Consider the following 15000-nt stretch of genomic DNA (forward strand, 5'->3'; position numbering starts at 1 on the left):
TTGCTGTTTAGATTATTACTGAGTTTTGAGCTGTTCTGAGGCGCATTTGCATGTCATGTTGGCACGCATGATGCTCCACATTTGCATTTATTCCACACTATGCTGGTGCATTTGAATAGTGACAGCACACTGCTTGCTGTAACCCTCAGCTCGGTGTTGTGTGTGGACTGTATGGAGGTGCTGTGAATAATCTAGGCAGTCAAGAGCAGAAGATGAAGTGGTACCTGCCTGTATCAGTAAGTCATGAATAAACTCTGTGCGCTCCAGATTCCAACACGCTCAATAGATGTGGACATACATGTTTGCAAGCCTAAGTCCTGCTCATTTTTGGCTCAGTTTTTGAGTTTGCACGTGTTTTGTTTGTTTATTGCAAGAATGGCCGCAATTATTGATGTAATGTTAATGCAACATCTTTATGATTCTGCGTTTATTTGCAGGAGTTACAGTTTACAGGGATGTTTGCAATGACCGAGAGGGGCCACGGTAGCAACGTTCGAGGCATTATCACTGAGGCCCGATATGATCAATACACACAGGTAATACACAGGTCTACTATATGCTTTTGTCTACTGGACGATCTAGGCTCGATAGTGATTGCAATGCAAATTTTAAACGAATAGTTCACCCCAAAATTTGAATTCTGGCATCATAAAATATTATGTCATAAAATTTTGCTGGTGATTTATACGATCAAACTCCAAAGTAAAAGCATACAATAATTACAATACAATATTTATTTATACAGCACATTTGAAAACAACCAAGGTTGACCAAAGTGCTGTACAAAAAGAAAAAAATAACAATTAAAGGAAATACAAAACATACAACAAATACTATGACCAAAAAAATAATCTGCTATATTCAGATTTTTCCGAACCCAAATAATAGCTTTGTGGGAAACAGACTGAAATTGAATTTGTTAATTGGAAGCAAGGAACTATTTCCTGGATATAAGTACAGAAGAAAAGGATCTCGTATATAGAGATCCTGTTCACAAACTTCTCAAATCCAGACTTACTTGGATAATTGTGATATAGACAAAGGTTTGAGCTTAATGGTGATATATGTAGAATTGAGAAACCATTGTTTTTAGTGACACCGGTGGCCGTTAAGTGAACTGCAGTCAGCAACTTATTGCTCATGCACACGTAACGTACAAGAGACTGAATGTGATTCAAGTCCCTGATATACTCACGGCAAAGATGTACTGTTAACAAACATCCCGACGCCATTCACGCTGCTGAAAGCGACGTTTAGATGAATATGTAAATAACAAAATAAACACACAAAAATGACCGTCCTGAGAAAACAGCGGTTAAGAAAGCATCTGATCATAGCTATATGGATATGTCTTCAATTCACCGGCATTATGTCGACTTATGAAGTCATTAAAATTACACAGTTATGATAGTTTGATTATAAAGTACATTTGAGATTATAGACTATGTAGATCCTGACTATGTGAGACTATAGTTTGAATGAATCCCTTTTCTTTGCATGACACATTGACATTACAATACAGAATGGCTCTTTCTGCATTATCCTGAACATTAAACATCACATCCTTTTGATTTTCCCGGTAAAAATATGTCCCAAGTTCTTCACATAAAAAAGTCTACCGGCTGTCATAGACAACCTAGGAATACAGTGAGGGTGTCATTTCTTGAGTTTCATTACAAGCCGTTCACACATTGGCAATAAAAAGTGATCAAAACATAACAATTCTTACATACAGCCCATATTGTTTTGCAGGAGTTTATTATTCACACACCTTCTGAAGATGCTCAGAAAATGTACATTGGGAACGCAATGAAAGGAAACTATGCTGCAGTATTTGCTCAGCTCATTATAAATGGAGAATCTCAGGGTAAGACAGATGCAACGACTGTTCAAACACACTTAAATTATAATGACGAACCTGTCCGCACATGTTTTGTTCATCATACCTGGCATGTTCTTAACATCTCGTTTGTGCTCAATATTTAGACATGCATTCACACTGATTTACACTCATCAGTTTGCTATCTAAAAATGCTTGGAAAACATAAAAATGCTTAGCATTATGTACTATGCACCAATTGATGTGTTAAAAATGAATCAGCATGAATCTCTGTGTTGATAAAGAGAATGAACTGTGAGTGTGAGAACAAAATGTTTTTATTATTAGTTCTGTTTGCTTATATGCAAGCATCACTGCACATACTTGGAGTTAATGATTTGAACAAACTCTTTTCGCTAAGTATTAAACTTTGGCATATAATCTGTTTTATGAATGACACCTCAAATCATGCGTCTTATGGAGAATATGTCTGTCTCAGGTCCCCACTGTTTTATTGTGCCGATCCGTGATCAGAATGGAGTCATGTGGCCGGGAGTGACGACCATTGACATGAAGCACAAGGAGGGTAATACGATGACACTATTTTACAATACAGCTCTCCTGAATAATGATTTCCAAATTTGATTGTTCTACTTTATATTTGTTTTTACACAGGTCTGAATGGGGTTGACAATGGCATTTTGATATTTAATAACGTACGGATACCACGGGAAAATCTGCTGGGAAAGTGAGTTAACGGTCAGAATTAGATTAGGCATCGTGAACCAAGTCATGAAAAACCTAAAATTAGGATTTCCAAACCTGAGAACAATCATTGACATTAATAAAATCTTGAAATATCATGGAAACTTCTAAAAGGAATCACATTTTTAGTTTTTCTAGTTAAAGGTGCAGTGTGTGATTTTTAGCGGCATCTAGCGGTGAGGTTACGAATTGCAACCAACAGAAGTTACGGTGGCCGACAGGAAAATATGTCATCATCTGAGACAGCAGAGAGTAGCAGTTCAGCAATGAGGTTTCTTTACAAGGATAAATTAAGAAATTATGTTTACTTAATTATTCAGTAAAACTATATGTTATTGCGAATATTATTGTTACTTGTTCATCATTCTGTCAGTGTTTTATTCGCTGAACTAAGCTTGCTTCCTTGCACTAAGAGCAACATAGTAATGAAACGCGTTTGTCCGTTTAGGGCCAACGTAGAAACATGACGTCACATTTCAATGTAAGGCAACCCGCGGTGTGTGTAGAGAGAAACGGCTCATTCTAAGGTAATACAAATATAACGGTTCATTAAGTAAGGTCTTTATACACCACTGAAAACGTCTTTTTCAAGGTAGTGAGGAAACGCGCTCTGTAGCGCTGTGTGTTCGCTGTCGGCTACGGTAGAAACATGACGACACAATATGTCGACCTCCATAGAAGGGGGCGCCCGCGGTTATGGAGATATAAATGTCTCATTCTAAGGTAATATACACCACTGAAAACATAGTTATGGATCTTATATTGCATTTCTGTCAATAGATCCTCAGAAATATTACACATTGCACCTTTAATCATTCATTGTCCAGAAATGTTACGAGTATAATCGTTATAACGTTATTTTTAAAATCCTTATCCATTAATTATGAATGACTGGAAAAATTATGCAAATGCTTTGATTCCAATGTAAATGGAATATTGCAAATAGTGATTAATATTAAATATTATTTTAATTATTATTATTAACATAATATATATATTTATATATACAGTATATATATAAACTCACTGGCCACTTTGCTAGTACCGGTTGGAACCCCTTTTGACTTCACAACTGCCTTAATTTTTCATGGCATAGATTCAAGAAGGTGCTGGAAACATTCCACAGAGATTTTGGTCCATATTAACAGAGTTTGCGATCATGTGATGTTAGATGATCTCCCGTTCCAGCAGATCCTAAATCTGCTCTACTGGACTGAGATCTGTTGACTGTGGAGGCCATTTGAGTTTAGTGACTCACTGTCATGTTCAAGAAACCAGTTTGAGATGATTTGAGCTTTGCGACTGCATGTTATCCTGCTGGAAGTCATCAGAAGATGATACACTGTGGTCATAAAGAGATGGACATGATCAGCAACAATACTCGGGTATACTGTGGTGTTTAAATGATTGTATTTGTGTGTTGCAGGTTTGGTTCTGTGTCAGCTGAGGGTTTGTACTCGTCTCCTGTCGTCAGTAAAAGCAGGCGCTTCAATGCGATGCTCGCTGCCCTGACACCCACCCGTCTGGGTCTCACCGTACAGGCCATGGCAGCCATGAAGGTTTTCTCACATCCAACACAACTGTACTTAAAACAAATCCATGTTTATCATCAGGAAATATGAGTATCACGCACCATCACCAACCTCTCTGTGTGAAAGTCAGTAATGCATTAGCTTTACCACAAGAGGGAGACATGTAATTATTTCTCAATCATACCACAGTGTATTATTTATATACTATTATAGTGTTTCTTAATATTTTGAATTCACTTTTATTTTGATATTTTCATTTTTCATTTTAGTTTAAGTAGTTATGTGCATAATTTTAGCACTTCACTTAGTTGCAAGGCAATATTTCTAATATTTCCAATTTCCATTTTTTTAAGTTTAAGTTTTTCATGTTATATTTATATTTTATTTCAGCTTTAGTTTCAGTTCACAATAACAACACTGGTGTACTTGCATTCTCATAGATCAGTCATAGTTATGTCATTAAATGTAGGCTGAAATTAAAGGATAGCTCAGTTAAAAAGTCAAAATTCTGTCATTTATTCTCCCTCAGTTTGTTCTGAACCTGAATGACTTTTCTATCTTGCATAGGACACAAAAGTGCAGCTTTTTTCCATACTGTGAAAGTGGATGGAGACCACATTCACCTTCCTTGTATGAAAAAGAGCTGCTTGGGCATTAACAACATGAGGATGAGTAAATGATCATCTTTGGGTGAACTGTGGCTTTAATTATTACCAATGACAACATTTCTTTACTTTAGAGCAGCGGTTCCCAACCTTTCTTATGAGGCCTACCATTGTCAGAGACAATATTTAAAGCCCCTCCCCCAGATATGTGTGCTACTTCTGCTGTAAAATTTTTTTTATTTACAGAAACTAGGAATGGCAGTATAAACTAGTTAAATATCTATAGAAATATTCTTAATTATATTTAGAATAATAAGATTTATGTAAATTAATAAAATAAAATAATTATGAATAATTAAAATAAAATAATTACAGAAACAGATAACAGAATGTTTTTCAGCGTTTACATATTATTAATGAATTTGTGATTACGTTTTTTGTTTTACTCACAAATAGCTATTTCTTCCCCGATAAACTATTTTAGAGCTTGACAATAACTACAAACATGTATATTTGTTATAAAAATGTCCATTACTAAAGATTTTACTAATTCCCATGACTTTCCAGTTCCAGAAATCCTGGTTCTTAAATAAAATGGCAGGTGTTGAGGGAATTAATTAAAATAAGAAATATGGCATCATCTTACATTTTGAGTTTTAGATGTTTTATCTTATTTTAAAGTATTTTAAATCATTTTAAACTTTCTTGAGAGCCCCGATCCCCTTTTTGAGAACCACTGCTTTAAAGTATTTAAATCATGTCTTAATGACTTGTTTTCACCTTTACACAGTGTGCTAAATCTGTGTTTTCTGTGCAGTTGGGGCTTGTCATCGCAGTACGCTACAGTCACAGGTAGGATGTTAAAAAAATCTGTGTGTGTGTGTGTGTGTGTGTGAATGTTGTGCAAGTTCATGGGATGCAGATCAAAAGAATTCCCTGTAATTATTAATCTGTATTTTAAAGCAGCGCTCCTCCAAACGCAAAATCTGACATCAAAACTCCATCGATGAGTTTCAAAATCTATTTATGTGGTCTCGGGGGAGAGACAAATAAACAACAAACTCTAGAAATGAGTGAAAACAACATGAGAGCGACGTGACGCGTGGAGTTTCTCCTCACCGCAGGCGCAGTGAACATCCAGTTCAGAGGGATACTCTGGTCCGCTGCAGCTCTGTCTTCCTCACATGTGGCTTTCTGCATGTGTGTGCGTGTGTGTGTGTGTGTGCGTCTGCGTGGGCGGCTGCAGGGTGTCTCTGAAGATGGCATCCCCAGAGTGAAAAAAATACAGAAAGAGAGGAAATGTTTGCTTTCTATAGTTGCAGGTTTTCCATTTGCAAAACAGCTCTGCGCACCCACACGCACACGCACACATATCAGAGGAACAAAGAGCCACGGCTTTGGTACCAAAACACGTATGAGCGCTCGGGCCCCGCCAGGTGTGATAGAGAAACCGCACTCACAGTTATCAGGCTTCTAGCTCTCAGCCCACCACACCTCTTCTTGGTTTGAGTTTGTTTTATTATGACATGCGCCACAAAACCATTGCACTTGAGACTTTCTGAAGATTAAAAACAAGAATCAAACAGCTGGTGGTCAAGTTGAGCTTGTGTTGCTCGTAGATCCGCTCGACTAGGTTGTCCAGTCGTCCATTGGTTATTTTTAATGGTCACTACAATGATAAGAGCTTAACAGATTAAAACTTTCTCAAAAGCCACATGCAATCTCTTAAAGTCGACATAAAGTATACCTTTAGACTGGTTGGTATTATTGTGAAATATTCAACATGTCAAAATGAGAGCAGTTTTGCTCTGTCTGTAAAATGACTTTTTTTCATGCGGCTGTTTGTTCACATTAACTAATAGCAGTGTTACTATTATAGTATTTATTAAGATTTTCAATTTTTTTTAATTTTATTTACATTTTCAGTTTTCATTTAGTTATAGTTTTTGTTTATTTTTTAAAAATATTTCTGTTTATTTTTATTAAATATAAAATATATAGAAATATATTTTAAATATATCTTTAAAATATACAATTTATTAAAAAATATTTTAAAAAATATTTGTATGTAGCTTTAATTACATTTTATTTCAGTTTTTTAAGTTTGAGTTTCATCTACTATTTATATTTCCTTTGGTTTATTTCAATTAACAAATACTGCCTAATAGCCAAATAGCTTTAGGTACTGCAACAAAATCTTTAAATAATCAATAATTATATCAAGATTATATAATTATATTAAGATAACATAATTACATTAAGATTCTGCTGAATAGCAAATAACATCATATTTGAAAAATATTATACAGGATGTCCAGTAGGAAGTATGTGGGTTGTAAATGCCACATTTGCTGACTTTCACATTTCGAATTAAATCACAACAGACAGCTCTGTCATCTCTTTAGTGTTATGAAGGACAAGTGTTCAGATGGTAGACGGCACTTTTTGCATTTCATCAAGTCTTCAGGAAATTGTAAGTGTGTGCTTACTTCATGTGGTTCCACTGTGTCTTCCGTTGTCTTCTATATGTCCTACTAGAGAATATTGTAGTTCAAAATTGTTCATTGATCCTGTGGTAAAGATCTGTGTTCGGACGAAAAACAGGTTTAGTTCTAAAGAAATTAATTGTAAATGATTTTAAAAAAGCCAAGAGATAAAGCAGTCCTCCTTCACAAAGGCTGCTGTGTCGAGATCACATGACCAGCTGTTGATCTCAACAACAACCTACTTTTGGTCATTTTTGGTTGCTGGGTACATCATAGGTGACCATTTTTGCAACATCATACTGACTTGATCTGAATAACTACTCTATTGTCCTCTGTAATGCTGCTTATAACCTCGTTTCATAATTTGATGAACTTTACATTGTTATCGAACTAAACTGAATCAACACTGAACTGACGTGCGCTGAATAATGACACTGTTGTCTTTTTAGTGCTGCTTTACACTGGAGTTGTATTCATTTTAACATTAATACTGAAGCTGCTTTACAGCCATCTGTATTGTATAAAGCCCTATGTAATGAATGTGTTTAGTGTTTCTACAATGGCATAAGCAACCCAATTTGCCTTTACATAGCATGTGACTTTACATAAAAGCATCTGTTTAATTTGAAGCGGCCTGTATAAGAGAATGCTCTCAACTTTAGATGATGTGAGTTACAATAGGATTTCTGTGTGGGCTTCTCACCTTTAAAACCACACATACGCGCGCACACACTCACACACTCCCATCGCGTCTGCTCTGTGGGGAAGCCACCTGCATATGTTAGATGTAGAGATACAGTTTGTGGTACTTCAAGGGTAACAGGTGTACAAAGCTCAACTTTTGTACAGCAGAAAGACACAAACACATTCAGACACAAGACCAAGACGTCCACCACAGTATGCCTTCATCAACACACTTACACACACCCACAAATGCATGCACTCAGTATTAGCATGCGGTTAGAGAAGTGCGGTTACGTGTAAGGTTATCGGTTCATGTCTCCAGTGTTTCGTCACACATCCAGGTGTGTTGTGGGATGTCTGACCCTTTGCTGCGACCCCTTCTGTGTCTGGTTTGATTTGTATGTGATTGTGTTTCACATAGATAGAGGTTTCTGACTGTGTGTAAGTGTCACCATCCATTCACCATCACATGTGCGTAATGTCTCTTTCACAGTCGCAGACAGTTCGGTCCGAAAGACCAGGAAGAGGTGAAGATCATCGAGCACCAGACGCAGTCTCTGAGACTGATGCCACATCTCGCTGCTGCCCTCGCTCTCACCTTCACCACAAGGTTAATCTACCTCCCACTCTATATATGATCTTTTATATCATATATCAGTTATAAGTATGTATTTAGCTGATGATTTTGTTCAAATGGTAAGGAAAGGCACAAGGTATTTAATTTACTTCAAAGAGGACTTATACTGCCCCTTTAAAAGTCTTGATTTTGTTCTTAGGCTCTTCTAGAATAGGTTTTAATGCTTGAATGTTCAAAACACATTATTTTTCACATATTCTACATTGTTGCGGCTCCTCTCTTCCCAGTCTGTCAGTAACGCTCTGTTTAGTTCCTGTCTCTGTGAAGCCCCTCCTTCTGAAAGCACACTGTACTCTGATTGGTCGGCGTGATCAGTGTGTTGTGATTGGTCAAGCGGTTCGAGTGTGTTTGGGAAATGTCCCGCCCCTTACCATAACTGCGAGTTTCAACACACTACTAACTAACTCAACCAGGCCCCGCCTCTTTATTTTGCGTATGAATTATTTAAATGAGGAATATTGTGACGTGTTTGTTCCCGGAAGAAACTCAAGAAAACAATGGAGGCGTTTCGGGGAGTTCAGAAACACTGACACTGATATAGAGAAGAACTCCCACTGAGGAACTTTGTAACTTTGCAGAGCTTTTTCATGCTCAAACAGCAACATTACAAAGTAAAGAAAGATGAACATGTAAAAAAGCATAATAGGAGCCCTTTAAAGAAGCTTTTCTGTAGCCTAAACAATTGAGCAACACCAAGGTCATGGGTTCGATTCCCAGGCAAAGCAAGAACTAATCAAATGTAAATGTGTATCTTAAATGCAATGTAACTCGCTTTGGATAAAAGCCAAATGCGTAAATGTAAAGAAGCCATTAATATTCATATAGCCATTAATATAAAAACAAAACTCTTTGGAGTATAGGACAAAAATTATTACAAAGACAACAACCGACAAAGAACTAAAGAAACTGAGGACTATATTGAGTATTCAGAGTTGAGCAACTCAACTGGGCATGGATCAACATAAATCAGTCACTGTGGCAAACAAGAAAAGCAGGAATCAAACACAGAACGAGAAGGCAGATACAACAGAATAAAATGTAATCAAATTAAAACATGACAATAGTCACTTTTGCTGTTGAATAACAAAACAAAATGTGTATTTGGAAGATGCTTTTATCCAATGTGACTTACATTGCACTGAAGGTAATATCAGTTAATATATTTTATAAACATAAACGTAAAGTGGCAGCACAAAAAGCAGTTTCACTGGCCTCCACTGGAGGTCTCTATCTTTGTGTAATTCAGGTCAGTTGCACATTCTGAGAAATACCACAGGAGAAGAATTAAAGGAAAAGAAGAACTCAGATGCCTCCTTCTGAGAAACCACTCTAGATTTCATTACTATTTATCTAATGCATCTGCACTCTATTGGAAAATAAAAGAGAACTAAACGCGATGATCAAAAAAATCTGTTCAGTGAAAGTCTGAGAGATATTTTAAATATTTATTGACACATATTTATTCCCTTATTTACAGTGTTTTGATGATTAAAAAATAATAAAGAAGTCTATTTTGCTCACCAAGGCTTCAATTATTTGATAAAAACAACAGTATTGCAATTACTTAATTGCTTTCTATATTGTAAAATGAATTTATTTCTGTGATCAAAGCTGAATTTTCAGCATCATTACTCCAGTCTTCAGAGTCACATGATCCTTCAGAAATCATTCTAGTATGCTGATTTGCCACTCAAAAAACATTATTATTATCAATGTTGAAAACAGCTGTCAGGACTCGTTAACGAGTAGAAAGAACACCATTTTTTTGAAAATAGAAAAGTTTTAGAACATTATAAGTGACTTTACTGTCACTTTTGATCATTTTAATGCATCCTTGATGAATAAAATCTCTTTGAAAAATATGTACATTGTATTTGTAATGTATGCATTGTGCGTGTGTTCCTATGTTTGTTCTCAGATACGCAGCAGGCTTGATGGATGATGCGTTGTGTCAGGGTCAGGACCTTCAAAGCAATCGCGCTCTGCAAGCCCTCGTCGCAGGACTCAAAGCCTACAGCACGTGGGAGAACCTTGCGTGTCTGCAAGACTGCCGTGAGTGTACTGGCGGCATGGTGAGTGAGTGTGTGTGTGTGTGTGTCTCTTTACACCTTAACACACACACATACACAGATACTAATGTCCTGTGGTGTGAAATACAAACATCCTGAACTCTCAAAGAATAACCTGCATTGACGTTTTGTGGACAGTGTTGGCATATATGAGCAGTAGACATTGAAATGTTTCATTTGCTATACTCTAATAAAATTATAAAATGCATTTTGCTTTTAGATTTATTACTATACATGCAGTTTGTATTATTATTATTATTATTATTATTATTATTATTATTATTATTATTATTATTATTATTTGACCTTTACAGGACAATTTAAAATGATCTGGTAAAGACAAAAATGGCCAAAAACGTGTAGATTTTATGTAACGTATTGTTTTATGAGTTATTCATTTAAATTTTAGTGATGTAATCAACTCAGTTAGATATCATTGATAGCCTGCGCTGTTTGTTTGCTCTTGGTGCTGGTGGCGTGAACAGTGTATATATACACATATATGTTTAAAATGTGTGAAACCACAGGGCTGATATATTCCACTATAAGTAAACCAAGATCTCAGGTTACCTTTTTATTTTCACACATCTAACATAAAAAATTATTGATCTCACGCACACAAATCTCCCTGTTAGAAAGAAAATAGCAATTGTGTTAAATTTGAGTTTTTTTGTTTTGTTTTTTTAACAAAAGTGTGTGTCTAATGTATTGTCAAACAAACAGGCACTATAAACTGTAAATAAATGGTTCCATCAGTATTAGTTGCGTTTACTAAGGCAAGCATCACTATTACTATAACTCAAGCCTTGCAGGGGGTTATTGACCATCTGGACCAGTAAGTGACCACTTAGAAACACTCAAGAACTCACCAAAACACCCTAGCAACTGCATATTAGTGTACTAAAAACCACTCTGAACACTTTAGCAACCATATATCAACATCCTGGCAATCATTTACAACATTTTAGCATCCTTGAATCACATTTTCTTCAGCATCCACTTAATTAGTGGGGGCCTAGGGCAAAAATACTAGCTAAATTAATAAAAAATGCCAGCAAAAATTCAATATATGGGTGAAAAAATGCCCCACTGTGAGCAATTGTTTAAAGGGGACCTATTATGTAAAATTCACTTTTACATGGTGTTTAAACTAGATGAAGTGTTTGTATATAACCCCCCTATAATGGTAAAAATCCACCCACTCCTTTTTTTAATCCCTATAAATCATAAGCAGCATCTCAGAATAAGCCGTTTGCAGTTTCTATGTGATGTGTAGGCCCCGCCCATGACTGCTGACCTATTAGCATTGACCCCGCCACTCAGTGAGCTGTACACAGTCCGCTATGTTTATCTCCTCGCCAGAGCATTTAACAGCAGCATTCAAGTTAGAAATGTATTCTTATTAAAGCTACTAAAGTTATTCAGTCAAGAGAGTTGAGTGATTTTCTGTTGTTCTTTTGTTGTTTGGTTCATATTAACAGCATATACAGCAGTAGGTACTGTATATTACGCGGATTTCACTTTAACACACAGATCTAATATACACATGTGATTTCTTTCCCTGCTGTTTATGTTCACAGGCATAACCAACTGTGTTTATGTGAACTTTGTGTGTTTTAGACAACCTTGTGTGTATTTGACAGTTTAAGCGCAATAAAACGTGAAAGAAAACTCAGTTTAATACTCACGGGAGGGGACACATCGTCTGAAAGCCAGAAGTTTAGACTGATATCTGTCAAATGAGCGTGACCGTGATAGAGATGATAATCAGAACCAAACAGATGTTTTAGTTTTTGGCTGAGTATCCGTGGCATAAGCTGTAAAGGCTGCTGCATCTCATTTGCATTTAAAGATACATGCACGAAAACAGCATGTTTTACCTTCCACTCAAAAATGGGCATTTACAACATGGTATAATAAATGATCTGTCGGGTATTTTGAGCTGAAACTTCAGACACATTCTGGGGACACCTGAGACTTATATTACCTCTTGTAAATATGATATACATATGATATACAGTAGTTAAGCAAAGCAATATCATGCGAGCAGGAGTACTGTTTTTCCTGAATGTCAGCACGATATTGCAAATGTGATTTTATACAACAGTTTTATAAGTATTAATATTAAATTACTCACATTTTAGACACAATCATGTCTGTTTTTCCTTTGTTTCACAATCGAAAACCAAACCCTGAAAATGAAAAACTTAGTCTCAGTCATTTAAAAAAAGTAATTTCTATTCACTTTTATGGTAATTATATGAGTTTGAATAAACACATTGAAAGTGGTCAAATAAAGTGCAGCGTTTAGCACTCTAAACTTCGTTTCAATGATTATATAACACTTAAAGTGGATGATATTTTATTTAAACAATGTCCATCAGTGTATGTCATAACATCTGTGCATATTTTGATTGGCTTTATTTCCTATAGCCACATTTAAACATGAACTGTGGTTGATTTTCCCCCAGGGCTTTATGATGGAAAACCGTATTCCGTCTCTGAAGTGTGATTCCGACGTCTTTGTCACATTTGAGGGTGATAACATGGTCATGCTTCAGGTATTCATAAACACTACTCAACTAGATGACACCACACAACAAATGCACTCATAAAACTGGGGACAAAACACTTGGTCACAAGGGTCATGTTTATCACCATCTTTTTCCTTAAGGTTGTTATTTGTTGTCCTACTTATTTTGGAGATATTCCCTTAATATAGTGCAATATCACATTTAAATACCCATGTACCCAGACAAACAAGACAGTGTAAACAGAAAACACAGAGATATCTACACGATGACCGCTTGGAGGGGAAAATAGACAAGCGCCAATTCTTTTAAAAATTAAACTGTCTCACAAACTAAATTGAATTAAGTGGATTATAAAGGCTTTAGAATAAAGGGGGTCATTTTGATGCGATTGCACACGATTGAATCTGCAATAATAATGTGTCTCTAATAATGGGGGCTGGTTATAAGATAACTGCTGGGGTAATTAGGTCAGCTTTGTGATTCATTTCATGCCGGTTCTGATTAGCACCACATCGATTATAGATACATAAGATGACACACATGCACACATAACATGCATAGAGACTCACACACAACGTCTGCATTCAGAGCTTGCCGAGGCCTAAAGACATGTATTTTCTGCTGAAATTAGATTATCCCCTTCGGTACCAAAATAAAGTCATGCAAGTGAAACCTTGGAAACAGGCTGATGGTGTTGTCATTTTAACACCAGAGAGTCAAAACCACAGTGACAACATTCATAATAGTTTTTTACTACCATTTCTTAAACGTGTACATTTTAAGATTAAACCCCGTAGTTTAATTTTTGAGACCATCCTTGATATTTTGAATATTATGAAATATTACAGTTATAAAATATTAGCTTTTCTGTCTAAACTCTGTATTGTTACATTTAATAACAGGATCATAATTGAAACTTTTCAAGAAATGTTGTCGGTTTATTTTTTAGCATAAACATTTTTTCTAAAACTTGAGCTTAGTAATTGAGTTTTTGTATTACATTATTCCGTAAGATTTTTTAAATGTTTTTGAAAGACGTTTAAAAATGCACCAAGGTTTGATTTATTTAATCAAATATACAGTAAAACTGTAATATTGTGAAATATTATTACAATTACGAATAACTGTTTTCTATTTGAATATATTGTAAAATGTTATTTATTCCTGTGATCAAAGCATCATCACTCCAGTCTTCAGTGTCACATGATCCTTCAGAAATCATTCTAATATGATGATTTGCAAAAAAAAAACATTTCTGATTATTATTATCAGTGTTGAAAACAGTTGTGCTGCTTTATAATTTTGTGAAAACCGTGATTTTCAGGATTAGGAAGTTCAAAAGAACAGCATTTATTTGCAATAGAAATCTTTTGTACCATTATAAATTTCTATAATTATTTTTATATTTTCATTTACTCAACCTCATCTGCTACAAAGGACAAAAAAGTACTATAAACTAGTCCATATTACTAGGTTTGATTTCAGTGACATCAAACGTTATTGTTTCACACTAGTCTTGTGACATTCTGCTGAAAATCCCTATTTTATGATCCATGGCTGAGAGAAAATCATAGGGCGAGTAAATGATGACTGTTGTTTGAACCACTCTTTTCTAACTTTTTTCTCTTTAAAAAAAAAAAACGATGCAAGTGTAATGCATAGCCAGAATTGTATCTATTTACACAGTTTACTTTTACTAGATGCTTTTTTTGGACTGCATGACTGCATGTTTTAAGGTCTGAAAGTCACACCATTCATTCGTAGTACTTCAGACTCTTTTTATGTCACAAATCATGGAAAACATGGATTTATAACAAAATTCTCTTTTTAAGCTATAGCCTGCTGCCTTTTACTATGACTTTAATATCG

The 15000-nt window shown here is 35.6% G+C and overlaps 1 protein-coding gene across 3 annotated transcripts in view; it reads left to right on the forward strand.

Moving 5' to 3' along the window:
• acoxl (acyl-CoA oxidase-like) overlaps nucleotides 1-15000 on the forward strand; it is a 45270-nt gene that overhangs the window by 932 nt on the left and 29338 nt on the right. For 2 of the 3 annotated variants that reach the window (XR_013197374.1, XM_077217460.1), the window contains exons 4-13: nucleotides 150-236; nucleotides 438-536; nucleotides 1753-1867; nucleotides 2319-2405; nucleotides 2495-2567; nucleotides 4011-4143; nucleotides 5539-5573; nucleotides 8385-8501; nucleotides 10447-10600; nucleotides 13069-13158. Coding sequence is in view for 2 of the 3 variants with exons in the window: in XM_077217460.1 (XP_077073575.1) it covers nucleotides 150-236; nucleotides 438-536; nucleotides 1753-1867; nucleotides 2319-2405; nucleotides 2495-2567; nucleotides 4011-4143; nucleotides 5539-5573; nucleotides 8385-8501; nucleotides 10447-10600; nucleotides 13069-13158 (990 nt within the window). In the remaining variant the exon portion in view is untranslated. The remainder of the gene's footprint in view (nucleotides 1-149; nucleotides 237-437; nucleotides 537-1752; nucleotides 1868-2318; nucleotides 2406-2494; nucleotides 2568-4010; nucleotides 4144-5538; nucleotides 5574-8384; nucleotides 8502-10446; nucleotides 10601-13068; nucleotides 13159-15000) is intronic. The other variant, XM_077217461.1, reaches the window with a different exon arrangement.

The sequence above is a fragment of the Siphateles boraxobius genome, unplaced genomic scaffold (genome assembly GCF_051911475.1).
Source record: "Siphateles boraxobius isolate OS27281-9 unplaced genomic scaffold, OSU_SipBor_1 73, whole genome shotgun sequence".
NCBI classification, from domain to species: Eukaryota; Metazoa; Chordata; class Actinopteri; order Cypriniformes; family Leuciscidae; genus Siphateles; species Siphateles boraxobius.